The 25,907-nt window shown below is 42.4% G+C and overlaps 1 protein-coding gene across 1 annotated transcript; it reads left to right on the top strand.

Moving 5' to 3' along the window:
• The first annotated feature begins 904 nt into the window (after nt 1-904).
• Nucleotides 905-25,907, top strand: MCTS1 (MCTS1 re-initiation and release factor). The gene is made up of 6 exons (XM_082264323.1): nt 905-1,095; nt 5,238-5,390; nt 10,837-10,934; nt 12,645-12,778; nt 21,083-21,150; nt 25,715-25,907. The coding sequence occupies exons 1-6, from the start codon at nt 1,085-1,087 to the stop codon at nt 25,794-25,796; spliced, it is 546 nt and encodes a 181-aa protein (XP_082120449.1). The 5' UTR covers nt 905-1,084; the 3' UTR covers nt 25,797-25,907.

A 25,907-nucleotide genomic window follows, 5' to 3' on the forward strand; every position in this document is an offset into this window, starting at 1 on the left:
ACAGTGCATATGTATAGCACTGATTACTGTAGTATTGTCACTGGTACCCCCAAAAGTGTCAAAAATGTCAGTCAAGGGTCCGATCTGTCCGCCGCAATGTCGCAGTCCCGCAAAAAAAAGCAGATCGCCGCCATTCCTCGTTAAAAAAAAATAAATAAAAATGACAAAATCTTTCCCTTAGTTAGTAAACGTAATAACTTTTGCGCAAACCAATCAAAATACGCTTTTTGCAATTTTTTTTACCAAACATATGAAGCAGAAAACAAATTGGCCTAAAATGTTAAAAAATTTAGATTTTTAAATTTTTTTGGGAGGGAATTTCATATAAAAAAATGTGAAAAATATTGTTATTTTTGCAAAATTGTCGCTCTTTTTTTGTTTATAGCACACGATCAAAAAATCGCACAGGTGATCAAATACCACCAAAAGAAAGCTCTGTTTGTGGAAAAAAAGGACGTCAAATTCGTTTGGGTACAGCGTCACACAACCGCGCAATTGTCCGTTAAAGTCACGCAGTGCCGAATCGCACAATAGGCCCTGGTCAGGAAGGGGGTAAAATCTTCTGGGGCTTAAGTGGTTAAAAAAAAGAAAAAAACAAGACATTGAACAAATGACAGAGCTGGAATTCTTTTTAAAAATGTCCTCAACCCAATGAGACTTTTTTTTAGATTGAACAAAAAGTGGTCTAAGCTACTTTGTACATTGCATAGATTGCATAACAGATGTAAGCGCCCGCTCACAGCCTCGCACACACATGACATTATGTAACTATTAACATTTATTTAACACTATGTAACACTTCCTGGAACTAGCAGACGCGCGCTTCATCGCCATAGTAACAGACACTTTAAGGTCCGCCCTCACTAAAGAACTGGCCCGTGACATCACTACCGCCCAAAGTACACAACTTCCGCCTGGGTTACCTCACTTCCGCCAGGATTTGCAGCTGCCTATTACCGGTGTGGTGTGATTTTGCAGACGGCGTGGTCGGAGGGCCACTGCTAGCTGTACTCCGGATGTTAACGTTCTCCTTCGCCTCCGTACATTTCCATTAGCCAGGGGGCCTTTGGAGACAGACAGCACCATGTTCAAAAAGTGAGTGGATGACACATGTGAGCGGATTCCCATGAAAGGCACATTGCAGGAATGACAAGCCGCAGTCAGCTGTCACCGAGAGATAAAGGCGATGGCTCGCTGGGCTCATTCCACCCCAAGCTGGTCATCGTGTTTATCAACCATTTCCCAAGTAAGAGATGGCCATGCTAAGGGTGTGCTGAGCAATGAGCCATGTGTTCTCTCCCCATCACATGCTGATTGCTGCAGATGCTGTGTCCAGGATAGTCCTGACTATACCGCCACTTGTCAGAGGGGACAAGAGTACATATTAGTATAACCCAAAAGCAAATGTTCATTATATTTCAGCTTACCAATTCTTAGATGTGATGGCTGCATTGGTTTTCCTTTTTTATACTTTCCTCCTCTGTTTTCATCTGGTGATCCATCCAGCAAGTCTGTTGTTTTTTCAAGAGCCCAAGCTGTCCAGCAGGATCTATCAGTTTAGAGAGATGTGACAAACCACTTAACACTGGCAGGCGTGCCTACACTGGTCAGATTTTATTCATGTAAAACTTTTATTCCTAAAGGAAAAAATGGCTGTAACTGATTTTAACATATGAGCTGCAGCTTGACTTACATTTTTAGTGTAATTAAATCTGCTAATACATTTAACGATCCCCTTACCCAGACTGACAATGCCGCTGTCTGCTGTTCCCCTGTGCTCATTCATCCAGAGTGATATCCCGCTAATACAGGAGGTGTGTTACTGGCCAGATCACAAGAGGAGAAAATGGATGCAGCCACCAAATCTAATGATTGGTAAGCTGTGATATAATACATTTTGGGTTTAATACTGCTTTAAAGTGATTTTAAAGCGGAGTTCCGGCCACAACATTTTTTTTTTTCAATAATGAAATTTGGATATTTGGGATGAAATTTAGATAAAAATACCCCCGGGACAGTCGGGGCTAGTACATTCCACAATGGATAGCCTCTGATCTGTCTCGGGTCGCACTTACCTTTTTAGAAGAAATACTTACCTTGAAAATTTCTTCTCCAGCGCTGCCATCTCGGATGTGGGCAGCTGAAGCCAGCGCGTCCTCTTCTGCGTCCTCTTCTCCCAGAATGCGCCTGCACCGGCCCCTCTCATCACTTCCGGTGCGTGTGCTTCATCCCTCCACATGCGGCGCCGCACCGGAAGTGACGAGCAGGGCCGGTGCAGGCGCATTGATTCCTGGGAGTGATGACGTTCAGCTCCCAGGAATCAATGCAAAGAGGAAGTGACGGCGCGGGCTGCGGCCGCAGAGGGAGGAAGTGGAAGAAAGGTGAGTATATTTTTCTTCAATAACAAGGTAAGTGATCAAAAAAAAAAAAATCGTAACTATCCATTTGTTTTTCAGGTGACCAAGAGCAAGCGGATGGCCCAAAATTGACTGTCGATTTTGTGGCCGGAACTCCACTTTAAACAATCACCTTGTAAAACAACCAATTCAGGTTAAAAGAGAAGTGAGAGGCAAAACATTTTTGTATAGATATAAAAATACAAGAGGCATTATAAATACTCCCCCCGTATTTTGATTGGTTTGCGCAAAAGTTATCGCGTTTACTAACAAAGGGGAATATTTTTCTTGTTTTTTTTTTAACGAGTAATGGCGGCGAACTGCAATTTCTTTTTTTTTTTTTTTTGCGGGACTGCAACATTGCGGCGGACAGATCGGACCCTTGACTGACATTTTTGACACTTTTGGGGTTACCAGTGACATTACTGCAGTATCAGTGCTATGCTTATGCACTGTTACTGTAAAAATGACACTGTCACGGAAGGAGTTAACTATATTGGAGAGGGAGGGGTTAAGTGTCCTAGGGGCGTGTTTCTAACTGTGATTGGACATGGCTATTGGTGTAAAAACAGAGATCAATGGTCCTACATAGTAGAACCGTCTGATCTCCATTTTTACACAGGGGAGAATGACAGGCGGCTTTGTTTACATTAGCCGCCTGCCTTTCTCCCTTCCCGGCGAACGATCACGAGTGACCGGCGGACATCGGGTCCGCCGGTCACATGCACTGACATGTTAGGGAACGAGCCGGGGGGGTACGCGCCTCGCCCGCTATTGGCTCACAAGCGAGTGACAGGCCAGTGACGTACCGGTACGTCACTTTGCCTGGCCGGGGCTGACCGCCGCAGTATATGTACTTGCAGCGGTCGGCAAGTGGTTAAATTCTTGTGAATGGGAACAGCCATATGTGGACCAAAATTCAGCCAGAACCGTCCAAATTTTGATCCATGTATGGCTGGCTTTACTTTTCATTTCCCTGGTTACCCATTAGTAAAGCTGGGTATACACTACTAGTAGAATGTCATTCAAGATTTCATTTGATTTTAACATTCGATTTTGGAATGATTGAACCTTGTTGAAGGAAAACCATATACACTGTTACTGCAGTCACTGCAGTTGAAAAATACATTGATTTGACTCACTGATGATTAGAAAAACCAATTTTCAACATTTCTAAAAAGAAAAATCTTTAACTAAATTCTAATAGTGTATATACAACTCCCCTAGACAAGTTCTCCTCTCCCCCTCCTGACCTGCAGTTTTCTGGGACATGTCACAGGTCCCAGAAGACTGCGGGACTATTCACAATGCACAGGGCCGCTCGCACATGCGCAATGGTCACCCAACTGTTTAGAGGCGAGCTGTTACAGCTGGGTTGCCACAGTTCAGATGCCAGTGCCAGGGACCAAAGATGGCTGGAGGAAAGGGCTCGGGTGAGCACAGCGCTGGATCTTGGATCAGGTAAGTGGCTGTTTATTAAAAGTCAGCAGCTACAGTTTTTGTAGCTGCTGACTTTTAATTTTTCCAAAAATGACTGGAGCTCCTCTTTTATTTTGGAACTGAAAAGTTACTAATACAAATCTGTTAGGCTGTTTGTTTAACAGAATATCTTTTTCTGTGCCTTCAGTGGGAGGTATTTCTTGCCTGACCAGAGAGCACAGTTTAAGACGTTCACCATCTAGACCAGTGTTTCTCAACTCCGGTCCTCAGGGCACACTAACAGGCCAGGTTTGCAAGAAAAATTAAATGCATCACAGGTGATATAATTTGCTGCTCAGTGATTGCAGTACTCTAGTCTGCATCTCCTCAAGGTAATACCTAAAATCTGGCCTGTTAGTGTGCCCTGAGGACCGGAGTTGAGAAACACTGATCTAGACATGTGACCGGCTAGTGTCACTCCAGTGTGGACGCAGAAAAACCAGGAAAATGTTATAACTAGAGATGCATCGAAATTTCGGCCTCTGAAACCAATCGGCCAAAAATGGTGTTATCGGCATTTTTCCGATCAGAGAAAAAGGTGCTGATAATGGCGCCGAAAACGTGAATTTGCGGTGATTTTACCACGATTTTACTGTGCTGTGGGTTTGTTTTTCATAGGTCATGTGACTCAAAAATCGCATCAAAAACACAGGTGCATTAATGCGTTCTTGCTGCATTTTTAATTCAATTCAATGGGGAGACCGGTTATTTAACTGATCAAAAATACAGCAAGCAGGATTTTTAACACCACAACGGAAGCGCAATGGAGCAATGAGTAGACATACATAGAATTTAAAGAAATACATTTTTTCTTGAGCTTTTCTTGCGCTAAATGTGCCAATAATGGCTGACAATAAATTAATTATTTAAATTGATATTAATTAAAAAGTTAAATCTAATACAAGTATTTTTTGATTGATTTGAGTCACTTGGCACAGCAATATTGATTTATTTTTATTCACTGGGGGTATGTGTTAACACTGATTGCTTGCAGCCTTGAATTTATTCATCTATATAATTTTTTTTAAATTTTAATTTATTTTGGATTATTGTGGTTTGCGCTGATTACGACACGTCTTTTGGATAATACAAGTATATATAAAAATATAAATATTTTTTTTAAAAAACTGTCATTTTTGGCTAAATGCATCCTACATTTTTAGTTTCCGCACCAAAATTTAAATTCGGTGCCCCTCTAGCTTTAACCCCTTCTTGCTGCGTTCAAAGTTAAATGAAGAGTTTGAGCCCTGTTCCACTTTAGATATAGATTTTATTCTATTATTTATGAATATATTTCAAAGTCTCTTCAGGAAAAGATACTGTCTTATACCAATGTCATTCATTTTTTCGAAATGCTTTCAGATTTGATGAAAAAGAAAATGTGTCCAACTGCATTCAGTTAAAAACTTCAGTAATAAAAGGCATCAAAAACCAGCTGAATGAACAGTTCCCTGGGATAGACCAATGGCTTAACCAGATTATGCCAAAAAAGGACCCTGTGAAAATAGTGCGATGGTAAGTGGACTTTGCTGTAAAATATTGTTTCTTTGATTTCAGCGCTATGCATCCCGGGTAGACACTTCAAAAAAAGTGAGGACAAAGATTTGGAACGCTTTTTTTTTTCCCTCTAAGAGCCAGTTCACACTGGGTGACTCAGTCTCCCCGACTTTGAGCCGCCCCGTGCAGCACAACTATAATAGAAGTCAATGCAAGCCGCTCCGATGACGCCCCGAAGAAGCGCAGGAACCTTTTTCTAAGTCGGAGCGACTTGAGTCGCTCTGATTAGAACGGTTCCAATGCACAGAATGGAGCATGACTTGTCAGGCGACCAAGTCGCCTGACAAGTTGTGGCAGTGTGAACCGGGTCTAAGGGCCATGAAGGCCATGAATGCAAAAAAATAAATATAGTTTATAGTTAATTAGCCAAGTGGCCATGGGTTACTGTTCCCTAATTGTGTGTTAATAGTGATGTGAATGTTTGGATCCTGACAGTCTTGTTGGGATCCCTGCAGAGTCTGAACCAGCTCTGAGACAGCTGACAGCAAGGTTTAGCCCACTGTAGCCCAATTATGAAATTGTTGCTGATTTGGGGACATAGGAGTGCACACCTGTGATCCCCAGGATAAATATGGCCAAAAAAGCTGTGGCCATACTTCTCCTTTAACCACTTTAGCCCCGGAAGATTTTGCTGCTTAATGACCAGGCCACTTTTTTCAACTTGGCACTGCGTGAGTTTACCTGACAATTGCGTGGACATGCAATGCTGTACCCAAAATAAAGCTTTTTATTTTTTGTGATATTAATAAAAAAATAGCGAAAATTTTGCGAAAAATTAAGATTTTCTTCTTTGTTAAAAAATATCCAATATATTAAATTTTTTCATATATTTAGGCCAAAATGTATTTAGCTACATGTCTTTGACAAAAAAATTCTCAATTAGCGTATTTTTATCCTTTTCAAGACCGGAAGATTTTACCCCCTTCCTGACCAGGCCATATTTTGCGATTCGGCACTGCGTTAATTTAACAGACAATTGCGCAGTGGTGCGACACTGTACCCAAAGGAAACTTACGTCCTTTTTTTTCCCCCCCACAAATAGAGCTTTCTTTTGGGGGTATTTGATCACCTGTGCGATTTTAATTTTTGTGGTATAAACAAAAAAGAGCACAATTTTGGAAAAAAAAACATTCCCAAAAAAAAACAATTTAAAAATCAAAATTTTTTAATTTTTTTGGTTTCTCTGGCCCTGAGGAAGCCCTATGCGAAACGCATCGGCTTGCTGGGACCCCTAAACCTTGTTCCATCAGAGACCCTCTAACACCTTTTTAAGTATCAGCATTCCCTTATGGAAATGTATTTCTGCACATGTGTTTTTTGTTTTTTCTTATATATGTGTGTGGGATTTTTTGTCCCTGTATGTATATGTTTTTAATATGTGTTCAATAAAGATGTATTTTTTATAACTATGTGTGATTCATGATCCTCCTCCTCCCAACCAGCCTAGAAAGACCCATCTTTTCTGTCTTTTTTTGCGATTACGTATATAGGGGTAGGGGCCACTATCACGGTAATTTGTTTCAAAAATTTTTTAACATTTTAGGCCAATTTGTTTTCTGCTACATATTTTTGGTAAAAAAAAATTGCAATAAGCGTATTTTGATTGGTTTGCACAAAAGTTATTGCGTTTACTAACTACGGGAAAGATTTATGTCATTTTTATTTATTTACTTTTTTACTAGTAATGGCGGCAATCTGCATTTTTTTTTTTTTTTGCGCGGGACTGCGACATTGCGGCAGACAGATTGAACCCCTAACTGACATTTTTGACACTTTTGGGGGTACCAGTGACATTACTACAGTAATCAGTGCTAAAAATATGCACTGTTACTGTAATAATGACACTGGCAGGGAAGGGGTTAACACTGTTGGTGATCAAGGGGTTAAATGCATGCCTCGTGCTTACTGACGTGTGTGGGGGGAGGGGGTTCTGTGACAGAGATCGCAGGTTCAGCTATACTGAATCCTGTGATCTCTCCCGGTCTGTCACAGATAAGATCTGCCTGCTTTGTTTACACAAGCAGGTGGATCTTCTCACACTTTCCCTGATGGTCGGGGAAGAGAGATGGCAATCACAGCCTCGCCTCCTCCGGCCCTACTCCCGCTGTGTCTAAACACAGCTGGAGCGAGCCTTCGGCAGCGCGCGCCGCCGAGATCACTAGGAGTCCAGCGACTGTTTTTGCTGGCCAAGCTCCTCCATCCCTACAACCTGGTCTGTCCACAGGGTTAAAAACATCAATTCAATTTAGAAGCTACATGTAATTAGCTACCCTAATATTCATTTGTTATAAACCCATAATGCAGTTAAAAAAATGATATATATATATATATATATATATATATATATATATATATATATATATATATATATACTATGCTAAATAGCATCACCACAGTCAACTGTTTTTTTTTTTTTTTAAATATTCTCTGCAGAATTTTTTATTGTTTTTTAAACCATCACAGTTAAGGTATGTAGCAGACAATCGGGAGTGTAATGAAATCGTATCGTCAGATTCAAGAAATGTATGCCAGTTATAATAAATGTGAGAAGGATTTTACAATTTCCAGCTAAATAGGGCTGGAAGTAAAACATATAGTAACAGGTAATGCAACATATTAGTATAAGGGATCGACCGATATCGTTTTTTCGTTACCGATATTTTGGCCATCGCATATCGGTATCGTCCGATATGGGCCGATATTTTGTACATTTAGAGCCCATTCAGACTAGCGCGACTCAGCCTGACAAGTCGTGGTAGGTCGCGGTCCATTGAGTAGTACAGGACCCATTCTAATAGGAGCGAAACAAGTCGCTCCGACTTAGAAAAAGGGTCCTGTACTACTTTGGGGCGACCTGGGAGCGACTTGCATAGACTTCCATTATGTGAAGTCCCTGCAAGTTGCGCCGAAGTCGCGGTGCACGCAACTTCACAGGTCGCCCCCCGAAGTCGGATCGCCTCAGTGTGAACCGGCTCTTATTGTTTTGCAAAATAAACACAAATTTCGACACAAATCTGTTACTGAACATGTTAATGTTTATTAACTTTTTTTTTTAACATTAAGGGCTCGTTCTTCACACCTTATCTGCATGAAAACTAATAGGAAAACTGCACTTGCAGGAACATCAGTTTCACATCATCTGATTGTGAATAATGCATAAACTGCTACAGTAGTGCACTCACTGCAATCATTTAAATCACTACTGCAGCAGTGCAGTCAGTGGCAGCAAAACTGCTCTGAAACAAGCTAGACAACAGATACAGTGGATTGGAGTCAGTGAACTACCGCTGCAATAGTGCACTCACTGCAGTGATTTTAAATTACTACTGCAGTCAGTGCGAAACTGCTAGACAGTGGATTGGACTGGAGTCAGTGGACTACTGCTGCAGTAGTGCACACACTGCAATGATTAACTGCAGTCAGTGCGAAACTTCTAGAAAAAAAGCTAGACAGTGGATTTAATCACTACTGCAGTCAGTGCAAAACTGCTAGAAAAAAAACTAGACGGTGGATTGGAGTGGACACTAGTACTAATACACTTTTCAATACTCCCAGTTAAGTAGAACAATATTATACTGCAGAAAGCATAACATTTCAGCATGTTCTTGTTCACCTGTTAAACGGCTTGTTGGCATCCTGTTTTTGGTCGGTGGCTAACACCTGGCAGGGTGACTGGCATCCTGTTGTGGGTCAGTGGCTGACGCCTGGCAGTGTGGGTTGCTTGCTGGCACCCTGTTGTGGGTGGCTGGGGTTGGTGTCGCCCTGTTGTGGGTGGCTGGAATACTGTGGTGGGTGGCTGGCTGGCTTGGTGTCACCCTGTGGTGGGTGGCTGGCTTGCTGGAACACTGTGGTGGGTGGCTGGCTTGCTGGAACACTGTGGTGGGTGGCTGGCTTGGTGTTACCCTGTGGTGGGTGGGTGGCTGGCTTGGTGTCACCCTGTTGTGGGTGGCTGGCTTGGTGTCACTCACCCTGGCCTGTTGTGGGTGGCTGGCTTGCTGAAACAGTGTGGTGGGTGGCTGGCTTGGTGTCGCCCGGTGGGTGGCTGGCTTGTTGGAACCCTGTTGTGGAGTGGGTGGCTGGATGCTGGCGGCTGTCACCCTGCTGTGGGGCGATGGCTGTCACCCACCCTGCTGTGGGGCGATGGCTGTCACCCACCCTGCTGTGGGGCGATGGCTGTCACCCACCCTGCTGTGGGGCGATGGCTGTCACCCACCCTGCTGTGGCTGGCTGAAGCCAGGGCCTGTGGGTGGCTGGCTGGCTGGCACCGTGACCGGACTGCAGCTGCACACGCTGTCCGAAGTGTGGGAGGCGGTCTTAGAAGCCAGAACGTATCAAATTATAGGCCCAGCACGCGGAGACACGTGAAGCAACACACACAATGACTTCACGTGTGCGCCGCGCACAATAGCGCCAATATTGGTAACTTCCGGGGCCGATTCCGATATATCGGGTAAAGTACATATCGGCCCTCGATATATCGGCCTTGCCCATAATCGGTCGATCCCTTATTAGTACAGTCAGTATAAATATGTGAGAAGAAAGGAATTAGAACAGCAACACCAGTTTCTTTTCCCCTCACTGTGGGGGGAAATGTTCAAAGAAAAGAAAAAGGGGCATTGTTTGTAGGAGAATGTCACAGGGACAAGAATGGGCTGGCAATGTATTAGAAGAAGGGCAGAGAAAGAGAGTTAAGGGCAATGACGGGAAGAGAGTAATAATATTACGTGTAATAGGCATGCCACTGGATTGTAAACCTCATCTACTGAGGTGAGTTGTTTAATTGTGTCTGTGAAGTCTTTCCAGAAGGGGCAGATTTTTGGGCATTGCCAGAAACAATGTATGGTAGCATAGTGCCTCTTTGTTCCTCAGCGCCAAACGGTGTCTAGGATTTGGGGAACATTTTATGCAAAACAGCAGGTACTGATCAGCAGACTTTGTTTATAGATCTGGATAGACTTGTCAAGAGTATCATTGGCCTGTGGCTCATCTGTGGGCCTTCTGTACCCATTGGTTTATTGTGGACCTGTTTGTATCATTCAAGAAGAAGAAGAATAAAAAAACAGCAGTTACTTTTTACCATCTAGATCTTGTAGAATCTTGTATCCATCTCCTGTTGGGGAGTAACCTGGATGTCAAGTTCTATAAAAGCAAGCCATTCCTGTTCTAATAAGTGTTGTAATAGGTTGAAATAAAGTAGTCTCTCTGTTTATAACAGTGTTAGTTATACAGTATTTACCCATTTATGTAATAAGTCATTTTAAATCCTTTTCTCATCAGTAGATTTAGAGAAAATATATATTTTTTTATAACAAATACAGCTGATGGTTCATTTTCTTTTAGATAGCACAGATTTATAGAAGTGGTACATCTTCCTTTTGACCGGGTATGGTTTTTGTCTCTACAGCCATGAACATATTGAAATTTTAACTGTAAATGGAGAGCTGCTGTTCTTTAGACAGCGGGAGGGTACTTTCTATCCAACACTGAGGCTGCTTCACAAATGTAAGTTTACAACATTAACAATTGTTAGTAATATAGCATTTTTTCGTAAAACTATACAGATTATCACAACTACTAAGGATATCCTGGAGAATTAGACCTTGTTTTGGAGCCTTCATTTAGTGGTAAATGGTAATCGATTTATATGTCTTCTCCTTTCTCCTCCTTCCTTTCTTCCTTTTTTTTTTTTTTTTTTTTTTTAAAGGAAAACATGCAAAATAGTTACGTATTGTTGAAATGTATCTGTTTCTTGCCATTTCCATAACCCACCAACAAGGAACACCCCAAAATAAATTCTAAATTGTAGATCAGGGGTGGGATGTCATTCACAAAGGTTCGTCAAGTTCTTTTTGGCATCATCCCAACTGAAAATAGTCAAAACCAGGCAAAAGAAAAACGGAGCTTTGAATATGCCTATGAGAACCGAATCGACACAGACTTTTTATATAAAAAAAAAAAATACATTTGTGTATAATGTATAGCTTTAACTTGATACATCTAACAAGAAAAAAAAGAATAAATGCATATGATCGTAATTGAAAATCCTACATGTGCATACGGTTACAAAATCGCATTGACAAGGACATATTGGTTATCCAGAAAATGGCCTGCTTAGGTGGAAGAAAAAACAAACTAAATTTAAAGTTTTATAATATTATATATCTGTTAATATATGGGCTAAGATATGCAAAAATATATGCTATGTGTATATATTTATACACTAATACGTACAAATGGGAAGCAGCATATCTTTGAATAGAAATGGTACTTTCCCATTGTAAGTATTTATGTACATGTAGATATATTGGTGTATAAGTTTATACACGTGGCATATATTTTTACATATCTTAGCCCAAATTTATTATAGATATATAATATTATAAAATGTAGTGCTTGTCCCCCCCCCCCCCCCCCACTCAAGAAAGCCATTTTCTGGATAACATGTCCCTCGTCAATGTGATTTTGTAACTGTATTCACATGTCTTTTTTTTTCAAGTTCTATTATGTGTATTTTTTCTTGTTAGATGTATTTAGTTAAAGCTATACATGATACTCAACCTTTTTATGGTCCTGAGGAAGTGGGGGCTCCTGTGAAACGCGTAGACCTACCTACTATTACTGTTGACCAGCTGAACCCAAGCTCTGTTTCTAGCTTTTAACCTTGTCCTGTATGGTATATTAAATTGTTTTTTTATATGTGACGCAATAAAACATTTTGTATATTTATTGTTGTATAAACTGTGTTGATTCAGTTCTCATAGGAATATTTATAGTCCCGTTTTTTTTCTTTTGCAAACAGGTAATTTTTTTCTCCTTCTCTGATGGGCAACACTGACTTGGAGGCACTGGTGGGACTGCACTGATAATCAGGACACTGATAATCAGTGCCAATGTCCCTTTAAAACAAGTCGGCACTCTAACCGGCTTGTATTTACTTCTGTCATTGGACACACCTGATCACATGGTTAGGGTCCGCTGTGATTGAATGATTTACCCCAATCTGTGATCAGCTGAATCCCTAACAAAAACCATTAACTTCTAGCAATGGAGTGTTGGCTGGCTAGTGAGCCTCTTTAAACCAAGGGTAATGTCTATATAACTAAAGAGCTTCTTCAAAGTATGTTGTTGGTTATTTAGTGCTATGCTCTTGTATGGATAACTGGATTATACTGTTTTTGTACATTGCATATGAAATTCTGTTTTCACTTTTAGATCCTTTTATTCTTCCACATCAACAAGTTGACAAAGGAGCTATAAAGTTTGTTCTAAGTGGTGCAAATATCATGTGCCCGGGTTTAACGTCCCCTGGAGCAAAGCTTTACCCAGCAGCAGGTGACACGGTGGTTGTATCCTTTCAGTTTAACAACAGTGGAGAGCTCAATGTATAGGTGGTGTATGGTGCTAATTTTTTTCCATGGATATCCTGGGGTTTTCTTAAAATTAGTCTTATTTTTTATTTTTTTTTAATTTGCTTAAATATGTTCAGAGCTATAAGATAAATATTAGTTTTTTATTTTTTTAAAGTAAAAATTAATTTTTACTTATTCAGTGAGCAGGAGCTTCAGGTACCCTTTTACACATTTCCATGCTATCTTTAGCTGTTCTGCTGAAAAACCCTAATGACCGTGCTCAAATTTATCAACGTGACTAAATGAGGTGTGACTCCCCTTCCCTGACTGCATGCATTGTTCATATGGGGCCATAATAAGTTTCTATCAGAGAGAAGGTAAACCTCTTCACCTTGGTTCTCCTTAGAAAACACATCATGCTCTGTAAGGCCTCGTTCACACTGGACATTTTTATTGATGCTCTCAGGAGCGTCTGGCAATTTTGTTTTCTCTAAATGCCACTGCATGTTATGCACACATAGGTGTTTAGAGGCAGAAAAAAAACACTTCCAGTGTGTCCAGGAGCAGCAGAAAGAAAACACTTGCTGCTTGTAAATGTGTGCAACTTGCTAGGGGCATTTAGCACTTTAGCATTGATTCATTTCAGTGGCCAGAATAAATGCATATTCTGGCCAATTGAATTCATGCACAAGTGCTTAATGCGCCTAAATGCATTACACATGTTTAAAAGTGGCTGGTGGTTTTTTTTTTTCTTCCTACAAAAACGCCACTGCCAGGAGGGAGGCGCTTAGGAGAGCTGCGCAAATGCCCTGTGTGCATGAGGTCTAAATCCTGTGTCATGGGATCATACTGTAATAAATGTTTTTGTTTGTAAAGTATAGAATTGATATAGTTCTTAGCAAAACATGTTTTGTTGGGGAGAGCTCCCTTAAGTTTACATGTTCTGGAGATGGAACACTATGGGGGTCTAGTGAGCCATATCTTTATTTTGTAATACCAGCAAGTGATGGACTATTTTGTTTGTTGAAGATGAGCTTTTTTTCTGTTTGCCTGTTTCTGAAAAAAAGAAAGGACTATTTGCTTTTACGAATGTGCTTAGCTGATCTCGGGCTCCCCAAGGTCAAAAAAAAAAGTGCCTTGCGAAAGTATTCGGCCCCCTTGAACTTTGCGACCTTTTGCCACATTTCAGGCTTTAAACATGGATATAAAACTGTAATTTTTTGTGAATAATCAACAAGTGGGAAACAATCATGAAGTGGCCACTCTTCCATAAAGGCCAGATTTGTGCAGTATATGACTGATTGTTGTCCTATGGACAGAGTCTCCCACCTCAGCTGTAGATCTCTGCAGTTCATCCAGAGTGATCATGGGCCTCTTGGCTGCATCTCTGATCAGTCTTCTCCTTGTATGAGCTGAAAGTTGAGAGCGATGGCCAGGTCTTCGTAGATTTGCAGTGGTCTGATACTCCTTCCATTTTATCGCTTGCACAGTGCTCCTTGGAATGTTTAAAGCTTGGGAAATCTTTTTGTATCCAAATCCGGCTTTAAACTTCTCCAACAGTATCTCGGACCTGCCTGATGTGTTCCTTGTTCTTCATGATGCTCTTTGCACCTTAAACTGACCTCTGAGACTATCACAGTGCAGGTGCATTTATACAGAGACTTGATTACACACAGGTGGATTCTATTTATCATCATTAGTCATTTAGGTCAACATTGGATCATTCAGAGATCCTCACTGAACTTCTGGAGAGAGTTTGCTGAAAGTAAAGGGGCTGAATAATTCTGCACACCCAATTTTTCAGCTTTTTATTTAACAAAGTTTGAAATATTCAATAACTTTCGTTACACTTCATGATTGTGTCCCACTTGTTGTTGATTCTTCACAAAAAATTACAGTTTTATATCTTTATGTTTGAAGCCTGAAATGTGGCAAAAGGTCGCAAAGTTCAAGGGGGCCGAATACTTTCGCAAGGCACTGTGTGTGTGTGTGTGTGTGTGTATATATATATATATATAATGTGTGTGTGTGTGTGTGTGTGTGTATATGTATGTGTGTGTGTGTATATACATACATACATACATACATACATACATTGAAATTGGCCACATAACTATTTTACTGCAGTGTTGTTTGAACTTAAGTTCCCAGCAAACCTGTTTGTGACCAGTCGATTAGACGACTGCTCTTGAACATGACCAGCCATAGCTGGATTGACATTCGGTCAGTGTCTGCTGAACTGGACACATTTTGATCCATTTATGGCCAGCTTTATCACTATCTTCTTGGGAACAAGAATAATGTATGCATTTGCAAGAGTACACTATCCAATTTTCCCTTGCATACCACTCTAATGCATATTATTATTAACACAACACAATATGTTCTGTAGGTTTATGTACGATACTAAACTGTCTGATAGGAAGAAAACGGGAAAGTATCTAAATTCCCTAGTAAGAAAGATGGTGGCCAGGGCTTAGGCACATTCTGCATCATTTTTTTTTTCTAGTGTAGGCTCTCCTGCAATCCCCATCACTTCCTGTTAGGCCCAGAGGTCTGTGTGAGGGTAAAAAGCTAAGTTATTCTTACAATGGGCAATTATTTTAATGGCCAAAGAGCACAGACAATTGAATACTCCTCAATCAATGCTTCCAGTCAATGATGATCTAATACAGTGTTTCTCAACCTTTTTTTTCAGTCAAGGCACCCATTAAAAATGGACGGTCTTGAGGCACCCTTAAAAATTATAGACAGTCTTGAGGCCCTCCATTCTAAAATGTCAAAACTATTCTAATAGTTTTGCATAATGCAGAAACATCCACACAAGTAGGACATCCAACGTTAGAGGGGATTTATTCTTCCAAAGCAAATACACTTTTGTAAACTGGTACTGACTAGTATTCCAATGTTTCTCTTCTCCCTCAGTTTTTCCTCCATCACTCAGCTAAGGTGCCCTCAATGCTGATGGAGAGGGGCAGGGGAGGGTCAAACAAGGATGCTGTGCAGGGGACTGACATCCTCCATTTTAACTGATGATGCCATTGGTCATTAAGATGCTAGCGGCTAGAAGATTGTAATGGTTAATTATGAAAAGCCTGTGGTCATGTGTAACTAAAAGGCAGGCTTCATCCACATGCCGGCTGGTATACAATTTTGGGGCAATTTTTGGGCATTTTGGCAAGGCCCCCCCCTGAAGAAATCTCAAGGCACCCCAGGGTACCTGGGTACTCTGATTGAAAAAGGCTGATCTAATACACCAGGGCCCAATCCTATTGCCCCAAGTACCAATGCATGGGTTAGTGGCTTAATATAGCAATTTCTGACTATTTATCTATAGTGATCCTAGAGCTGTTTGATTGACCCTTTTGTTGGGTAAGGACATTATTGTTAGGACCATGGTGCTAGTAACGATTTGGCCACATCAGGAGTTAAAGTGGAGGGCACGGTTTAGCCATCATGGAATCCTACTGTATGGTTTTCCTGAACTCGATAGTTCCTATAGTAGGTGTCGGGGGGGGGGGGGGGGTCTGAATAAAATTAATTTCCAGGTTACAGGGGCTTAGAAACTGATTTCTTCCCTATTTTAAAACTCATCAAGGATGGAAAGTAACCTCTCCTTTCTTAGATTTACATAGAACCATACTAATATTTTTTATTTTTTTTTTAAATCCAAAGGGAAAATTAAGTAGCCTTTTGGTACTATTTACAGTACTCACATTAGGGCTGCAACTAACGATTAATTTGTCTGTCGACTAATCTAACGATTATTTTTATTTTATTTTTTTTTGCTTAATTGAGTGGTTTTTTGATTAGCTAATTAATCCTGTAATTAATACAGACCCCTCAGTAAGCCCCCCTCCCAGTACAGACCCCTCAGTAAGTCCCCCCCCCAGTACAGACCCCTCAGTAAGTCCCCCCCCCAGTACAGACCCCTCAGTAAGTCCCCTCCCAGTACAGACCCCTCAGTAAGTCCCCTCCCAGTACAGACCCCTCAGTAAGTCCCCTCCCAGTACAGACCCCTCAGTAAGTCCCCTCCCAGTACAGACCCCTCAGTAAGTCCCCTCCCAGTACAGACCCCTCAGTAAGTCCCCTCCCAGTACGGACCCCTCAGTAAGTCCCCTCCCAGTACGGACCCCTCAGTAAGTCCCCTCCCAGTACGGACCCCTCAGTAAGTCCCCTCCCAGTACGGACCCCTCAGTAAGTCCCCTCCCAGTACGGACCCCTCAGTAAGTCCCCTCCCAGTACGGACCCCTCAGTAAGTCCCCTCCCAGTACGGACCCCTCAGTAAGTCCCCTCCCAGTACGGACCCCTCAGTAAGTCCCCTCCCAGTACGGACCCCTCAGTAAGTCCCCTCCCAGTACGGACCCCTCAGTAAGTCCCCTCCCAGTACGGACCCCTCAGTAAGTCCCCTCCCAGTACGGACCCCTCAGTAAGTCCCCTCCCAGTACGGACCCCTCAGTAAGTCCCCTCCCAGTACGGACCCCTCAGTAAGTCCCCTCCCAGTACGGACCCCTCAGTAAGTCCCCTCCCAGTACGGACCCCTCAGTAAGTCCCCTCCCAGTACGGACCCCTCAGTAAGTCCCCTCCCAGTACGGACCCCTCAGTAAGTCCCCTCCCAGTACGGACCCCTCAGTAAGTCCCCTCCCAGTACGGACCCCTCAGTAAGTCCCCTCCCAGTACGGACCCCTCAGTAAGTCCCCTCCCAGTACGGACCCCTCAGTAAGTCCCCTCCCAGTACGGACCCCTCAGTAAGTCCCCTCCCAGTACGGACCCCTCAGTAAGTCCCCTCCCAGTACGGACCCCTCAGTAAGTCCCCTCCCAGTACGGACCCCTCAGTAAGTCCCCTCCCAGTACGGACCCCTCAGTAAGTCCCCTCCCAGTACGGACCCCTCAGTAAGTCCCCTCCCAGTACGGACCCCTCAGTAAGTCCCCTCCCAGTACGGACCCCTCAGTAAGTCCCCTCCCAGTACGGACCCCTCAGTAAGTCCCCTCCCAGTACGGACCCCTCAGTAAGTCCCCTCCCAGTACGGACCCCTCAGTAAGTCCCCTCCCAGTACGGACCCCTCAGTAAGTCCCCTCCCAGTACGGACCCCTCAGTAAGTCCCCTCCCAGTACGGACCCCTCAGTAAGTCCCCTCCCAGTACGGACCCCTCAGTAAGTCCCCTCCCAGTACGGACCCCTCAGTAAGTCCCCTCCCAGTACAGACCCCTCAGTAAGTCCCCTCCCAGTACAGACCCCTCAGTAAGTCCCCTCCCAGTACAGACCCCTCAGTAAGTCCCCTCCCAGTACAGACCCCTCAGTAAGTCCCCTCCCAGTACAGACCCCTCAGTAAGTCCCCTCCCAGTACAGACCCCTCAGTAAGTCCCCTCCCAGTACAGACCCCTCAGTAAGTCCCCTCCCAGTACAGACCCCTCAGTAAGTCCCCTCCCAGTACAGACCCCTCAGTAAGTCCCCTCCCAGTACAGACCCCTCAGTAAGTCCCCTCCCAGTACAGACCCCTCAGTAAGTCCCCTCCCAGTACAGACCCCTCAGTAAGTCCCCTCCCAGTACAGACCCCTCAGTAAGTCCCCTCCCAGTACAGACCCCTCAGTAAGTCCCCTCCCAGTACAGACCCCTCAGTAAGTCCCCTCCCAGTACAGACCCCTCAGTAAGTCCCCTCCCAGTACAGACCCCTCAGTAAGTCCCCTCCCAGTACAGACCCCTCAGTAAGTCCCCTCCCAGTACAGACCCCTCAGTAAGTCCCCTCAGTACAGACCCCTCCCAGTACAGACCCCTCAGTAAGCCCCCTCCCAGTACAGACCCCTCAGTAAGCTCTCCCACCTAGTACAGAGGATGGATGAAAGGATGGAGACACGGATGGATGGATGAAAGGATGGAGACACGGATGGATGGATGAAAGGATGGAGACACGGATGGATGGATGAAAGGATGGAGACACGGATGGATGGATGAAAGGATGGAGACACGGATGGATGGATGGAGATGTGGTTGGATGGATAGATGGGGATATGGGTGGATGGTTTGAGGAGTTGCTTTGAATATAATTAATGAATTAAATAGCATTTTTTGGTTTGTGACGCTCACATGCAGTAAAATTCCGTTGTAAAGTGAACCTGTAACCAGAGAAAAATGGAGGCTGTCAAAGCAACGTCACATTCTGCAAATGCTAGTTACTTGGCTGTCATGTTTATCCTCCTGCTTTAATACATGGTATTCTTTATCTGGGACAGGATATACATAGGAAACATATACATCATCTTATCATTCTGACAGCCAGACAACCTGCATCTTCAGGAGTGGATTGGGGATGACAGTCTCCATGCATCTCTATGGATAGATTTGCTTTAAAGAGACGATAACATTTTGTATATTAAATATATAATCATGTTGGGGGGACCATGTGACTGAGGGGGGAGGGGGTACTGCCTACCCTGGAGTTGTGTTTGAAAGAACTAGAAATGCGCAGGAAATCCACCATACAGAATTTATTGACAAGTAATAAAGATCAGTCTCAGGCAATCACTCTCAGCTGAGTCCAATGAGAGATAAAAATGAGGGTCACATGGCGTTCTATTACACTTCAGAGCAAAGACTGCGACTAACTTTTGCTCCTGCAGAGCATTGCAATCACATCACTGCCTCAGTGTGCAGAGCGTCGCTCGCCTCCGGGATGTCATGCCGCTCACAGACACTCTGGACTGGAGCGCAGCGGGGGGCGGGGCAGTGCAGCCTGCAGCGGCCCCAATCAATGTAGCGGCCCGGCCGGAATGCGAGCAGGGGGCGTGTGACGTGACGCGTCGACGCGTTTCATGCACGTCGACGAATTTTAGTAGTCGACGAGTCGTGACAGCCCTAACTCGCATTAACTGCTAAAGTGTCTAAGGGCTCTTTCACACGGACGTTCCGTATGTCCGTATATCACCCCATCCGTTTGCGTGTGATATGCGGACATAATACATGTCAATGGGATTGCGGATGTCAGTGGATGACCATCCGCTGACATCCGATTTGCGTCATTTCAGTTCTGTTCCGTTTTTTGGAACAGAACCCTATTTTTCCTCCGTTAAAAAAAACGGAAAGGAAGCAAAATTGGATGTCAGCGGTGTCATCCGCTGACATCCGCAATCCCCATAGACTTACATTGTGTCCGCATATCATCCGCAAACGGATGGGATGATATGCGGACATACAGTGTCCGTAAAAAAAAAAAAGAAAATGCCGCAGCGGAGGAGAAAATCGGAGCCGCCGTGTGAAAGAGCCCTTAGAACACCGTAGACAGGTAGATCAGATTCCCCTTTTCAGTCCATACTCTACGTAATTTGAAAATTAGAAAAGGTCCTTTCACAGGTCTTTGTCCTCAGCCAGGACAGAGAAATTGTGGTTTTCTTTAACAGCACCTGGTCCAGTTTTCATACAGTGGTTTGACATCTCCATTGCCCTATTCCACTGTCAGGACCAAGCCTTGTGAAATAGGTCCTGCAAGCAGTAGCCCCCACCCTATTAGGTTATTTCTTGCTTGTCCCCTCTCACGTGCTGTTCTGGAAGATGATTGGAGACTACAGAGTTTATCTGGTTCAGATATCTTCCAGGACATCAGAGATTCCCATCCTATAGTCTGTGTTGTATCATGGCATTCTTTTAGTTGCATTTGGTTCTTAAACAGGAGCTCCAGGCAAATACTGTAGCTACTGACTTTTAATATAAGGACACTTACCTGTCCAAGGATCCAGCAATGTCCTTACCCAAGCCGATTCTTCAACTGTCTTTAGGTGTCGTAAGTAAGCCATAAATCACAGCCGGTTTCCTACTGCGCATAGTTGTGCTGCACATTGTGAATGGTCCTGTAGTCTTCTCGGACCTTCAATGTGCCCAAGAAGGCAGATCATCGCGGCGCATCTGACCAGGAGTGGGAGCGGGTACCTGTCAAAACCAGGTATCTGCTGTCCCCCTCCCCCTCCGAAAAAGTGCCAAATGTGGCAGTGGAGGGGGGAGGATGCAAAGAAGTGTAACTTCACCTTTTGGGTGAAGTTCTACTTTAATGCTGGAGTCTAGACTGTGCTTTTTTTATTTTTTGAATTATTTGTTTTCTGTTTTAAGTAGGTAGAGCCTCTTTCATGTGCTGTCCTTGAAGATTCCTGGAAATTGAGTTACCAGGTAACTGGCCATTTTAGTCTCCTGATCTTAAAACAGTATTCTGATTTAGTCTACCAAACTGGAATGCTTTAAGATTCTATAAAGCATTTTTAAATGCTTGACAAAATCACTTTAGTTATCCATTTTGTCCTTAACGTTTGCAACCAGGCAATAATGGCAGAGGGAAAGCAACATGCTCTTTGTGTTGGAGTCATGAAGATGTCTGCAGATGACATGTAAGTGTTACCAATTAGTTCTGTTAAAATATTGGGAGTTTGCCAGTCTAAGTTAAGATCTTAAGTATGTACATGATAAGCTGCTGCTCTGTGATCCCACTATGTACAGTCCTATGACTATAGGACTAAGAAATTGGTCATCTGACTTAACAGCCATGGAATCCTGAAGCAAAGGTTTCTCGTGTCAAGGACAGAGGCTTATTTACATTGGATGTTGGGGGAGTTGTAAAAACATTTTACCACGTCTCCTTAAGCTGCAAAGGCAGCGGCCAGAGAAATAATACCTCCCATCGCATTCAGCAATTGCATACAATGCACGTGGTTGCAGTGGTAAGTATGGCATTTAGGGGGTTAAAACAGACTGCAAGAAAGCAACGCATCGCCTCAGTGCTTGTTAAATGCCTCTGAAAAGCAATCTGAGCAGACAGCATTTCAGAGGAGTGGCAGTCCTTGCCACAAGAGTAAATGAGCTCCAAGTGATTTGAGGAATTCTTTTGGCTTGAGTACAGTTGGTGTGTATTATATGACAATAGAGTTTGTGACCAGTTACCGATATATGTGATATTTTGAGATGCATGTTTATCATATTCAATAAAGTGGATTTTTTTCAGCTTAAACACAGCGTGGGAACATTACCTATCCTTTGAGTAGCTCCCTTGCTCTTTTTTTATCTTTTGCTATTGGTTATTAACCATAGGGTGTCCCACATCCAATGGATGAGATGGTGAAGTGTAATCCCCATGAAATACCTAGTGTTTTCACTGGGTAGATCATATTTTTGTACATTTTATATGACCATAGGCCTGCTCAAAACCAGTGCATTTTTACATTTCACCAGTAGAGGGGGGTAAAGGACAACTGAAGCTACAAGTTTCCCTTAAACTTTTATTGCATATCTGTTTATAAAATGAACGTGCATATAAAAGCTGATCCTGCAAAGATGAAAATGTAATATTTCTTCCACTGACCACACCTTTGAATGTCACTCAGAGGATGATAACTACTCCCATTCCCCAAAGTCCCTCCAGAAAACAGGAAGTTGCGGCCTGGCATGAGGGAGGCGGTTGGCTGAGACCCAGTTCTGTGGACAGCCTTTCACATTTGTAATTAATGAAGTACAATACTCTGATCTGTTTATATATGATCTGCAATTCTGAGCTTTGTTTCGCTGGATTTTGTATTGGTAAGCACATACAGACAAAATTGGTCATGAGAAATACCTGGTACAAAGAAAGGGCAGTCTGCTTTAATCAAGTTCCACTCATTTTATCCCAAATGCGTGCACTACCTAGCATTATTGTTCAAGTTGATCAGGCAAGGACTTTATAGGCACAATTTGTTAAAAAAACCCAATTTATTAAGAAATTATTAAAATCAACAATATGGGTGCATATACCTCATATAAAGAGGACAACAAGTAGCAGTACATACAATGATATACACAGACTATATAAGTAGGTTGAAAAAGTAATATCCTACTACATCACAGATTGGGCCTTGTGATCGGTGACAGGAAGGATAACAGCATGGTGGCGGTTCCCCATCCGAGGAAGGTGTCTGTGCGGGCCAGGATTCTTAATAATGTATTGACTGTTCCTGCTACAAGCCTGAATGGTGCATTTTAATAGGGCTGCTTATACCCCTATGCCCCTATTTTGTACATGCGGATTAAAGATTAACCTTCAGATACGGCTGGATCTATAAACCAGCTGGTCCTTAAAGTAGTCTTTTTTCAAAGAAAATATCCATAGACAACCATTACGTACCTGAACTCCACCTGCAATCCCAGCACCTTTCTTGTTAATTCTACGTTGTGGGTTCATTAACCTGTCCCACAGTATTACAACAAATACACAGAAACTTGATTTAAGCTCCCGATGAAGCTTTATATAAAAGTGAAACATGTTGAGCATTGTAAATATCTACCATCTACCACTCGAATGTAACATCATGGGACCCTGACGGATGACAGTTATCCTTCCTGTCACCGATCACAAGGCCCAATCTGTGATGTAGTAGGATATTACTTTTTCAACCTACTTATATATTGTGTATATCATTGTATGTACTGCTACTTGTTGTCCTCTTTATATGAGGTATATGCACCCATATTGTTGATTTTAATAATTTCTTAATAAATTGTGTTTTTTTTAACAAATTGTGCCTATAAAGTCCTTGCCTGATCAACTTGAACAAACTCCTCATTATATTTGGGATGTGGCTCATTCCTTACTTGTAAAACACCCCTTTTCCTTTGGCGATCAGAGTACTGCTATCTGAAGGCGCCGTATTCGCTTTTACCTAGCATTATTGTCAGTAACAAACCATTACAGTGCCAACACTGCCCATGAAACCATTACAGTGCCAACACTGCCCCATGAAACCATTACAGTGCCAACACTGCACCATGAAACCATTACAGTGCCATTACACCTCTGCTTACCTGGAAAACAATATTTTGTCTTGTGTTCCATTATCTCCGGGAACTGTTCATTATTTTGCAAAGAGGGTCTGGGGCTTTATTAGATTTGTGTCAGCCTCCTGACAGACATGGTAAACTGGTTTTAAAGTTGGGAAAAATTTTATACTTGCCTCTCTGGAAGGCCATGTGTTAAATCTTCATTTTCTTGATGCGCTCTGGGCACGTGCCATGTGACACACTTGGAAATATCGGATAGCAGCACCTGAAGCTCTTTGAGAAAATAAAGATTTAAATATCATCCACAGGAACGTTAGGTTTTAAATGTTTTGTGTTTTTATATGGGGCTTTGTTTCATAGCTTTTTAGGGTAGGTGTGTTGCTTTAAAGTTTGTCAGTAGCCAATTTTTTTAAGGTAGGTTAAGGGTTTGAATCTCCCAATCAGACACCAATAAATATGACATGGGTTCTCCCTCGCTATTTGTCTAGATGACCATTGTCATTGGGAAATCTAAAATGTTAGAGTTGTCACTGGTATCCCCTATTGTAATGTCTAGTCTAAGTGGAGATTTCCTGTTCCATTGGAGAGATCCCCTCACTTCCTGTAGTGCTTTTGGGACAGGATGGGATTTCTCCCCTATGGACTGATGAGGGGTTCTAATTGTTCCCTACTCTTATCTAAAAACTAACAAAATGAAGAATAGAAATGCACATTTGGTTAAAAGTTGAGAAAACACGCTCTAGATGCCTGTAAATTGGTCTCCCCTAAATTGTCAGACCGCCTTACGCAAATATACATCCTTCATCGTGCATACCTTACCCCCCCTATTGACAGCCAAATACCGACAGGACGCCACAGACACCTGCCCTATGTGTGGCCAGGAGCGGGGAACTTTCTATCATTTGCTGTGGAGCTGCCCGGAAGTCCAGGGTTACTGGGCTCAGATAGTTAAATTTCTTCACGACACTATGGGCTCCCCCCTATCGCTGTTCCCCAAACCGTGTTTATTGGGAATTTTCCCTGATACCAGCATGAATAAATTTACTACTATTTTTTTTACATGAAACTTTGTTCTCCGCCCGGAAACTGATAGCAAGACGCTGGATGCGTGACAGACCCCCTACCTTTCATGACTGACTCAGGGAAGTTAATGCTACTGTACCATACAAGAAATTACTGTACACACATCGTGGTTGCCCCACAAAATTTAATAAGATATGGACACAGGCCCCGGAGACATGTATTTGATTTGGGACCTCCTCTCCTATTGCCATGAAGTTGGGTTGGTCTACTAGCCGTCTGATGTATGTCTTCTTGCCTTATGTCATGTACTTGTTCCATACCAATGACGCCTCCTCAAGTTACATTTCACACTGAATTTGCGAATATGCATTTTTGATTCTTATGCTCAGATGTACTGTTCAATGATTATTTCACTATCTGTGGATTACTGTATTACCCTGTTACTGTTGTTTGCACTTTGTTGTTCAATAAAGAACCGTTTGATTAAAAAAAAAAAGTTGAAAACATTATGTATGTAAAATAGCCTTAAATGATCTCATAAATATGTAAACATTTTCAGGACCTTTTTGTAACTGCAGATATCGGAAAGTAGTGATCTGGGGGATATATATTTACTACCCAGACATTAGGTGCAAGTGCAATTTTTAGTACATTGTCTAATATCTGTGTAGTCCCTGTTTTTAAGTATATATTTGATAATATTATGACTTTAATATAAACCTAAAACATTGCAGCATTTAACAATGAAAAAGCATAAGCAAGAGGTTATCTGTATGTAAAAACAATCAGTCGTTTTATTGATACAAACAGCTGAAGTTATGTGCAGATCTTTGCAATGTGTGACGTTTTTAAATGAGTCAGTGTATTGACAGAAAGGGCTCCTAGATTTTACCTGACCTGCTAGACTTTATCAGGACCTCATCTGCAGTATCTCGTATATATACTTGTTTAATCCCAGTTCTTGGATACATCGTTCTTTAAAAGTTTTGCAAATATGGGTGTTGGTTTCTGTTTTGAATGTATTTACACACTATTGCTTACATATACACAATGTTTCTTCTATAGTAAGTAACCCTCTATATTGTAATATAAGAAACGTTAAAGCGGTTTGTTCTTTTACAGTGAAAAGGTCAATAAAGGCATTGGCATTGAAAATATTCACTATTTAAATGATGGCTTGTGGCACATGAAGACTTACAAATGAAGCACTGGATCCTGCTTGAGAGCTAATGTGGACTTGAAAGTAACCTGTTGTTGATGTGGTTGAATGTGATTTTTGCTTTCCGATATGCTTAATAAAGCAAATGTGGCACAC

This window comes from Pelophylax lessonae (assembly GCF_965119305.1).
Source record: "Pelophylax lessonae genome assembly, chromosome: 7".
Lineage (NCBI taxonomy): Eukaryota > Metazoa > Chordata > Amphibia > Anura > Ranidae > Pelophylax > Pelophylax lessonae.

Excerpts from the sequence above, each read along its gene's own strand:
- MCTS1 (XM_082264323.1), top strand. Across the intron at positions 5,391-10,836 it reads CCTGTGAAAATAGTGCGATG|CCATGAACATATTGAAATTT; the intron begins GTAAGTGGACTT and ends TTGTCTCTACAG. Across the intron at positions 10,935-12,644 it reads ACTGAGGCTGCTTCACAAAT|ATCCTTTTATTCTTCCACAT; the intron begins GTAAGTTTACAA and ends TTTCACTTTTAG.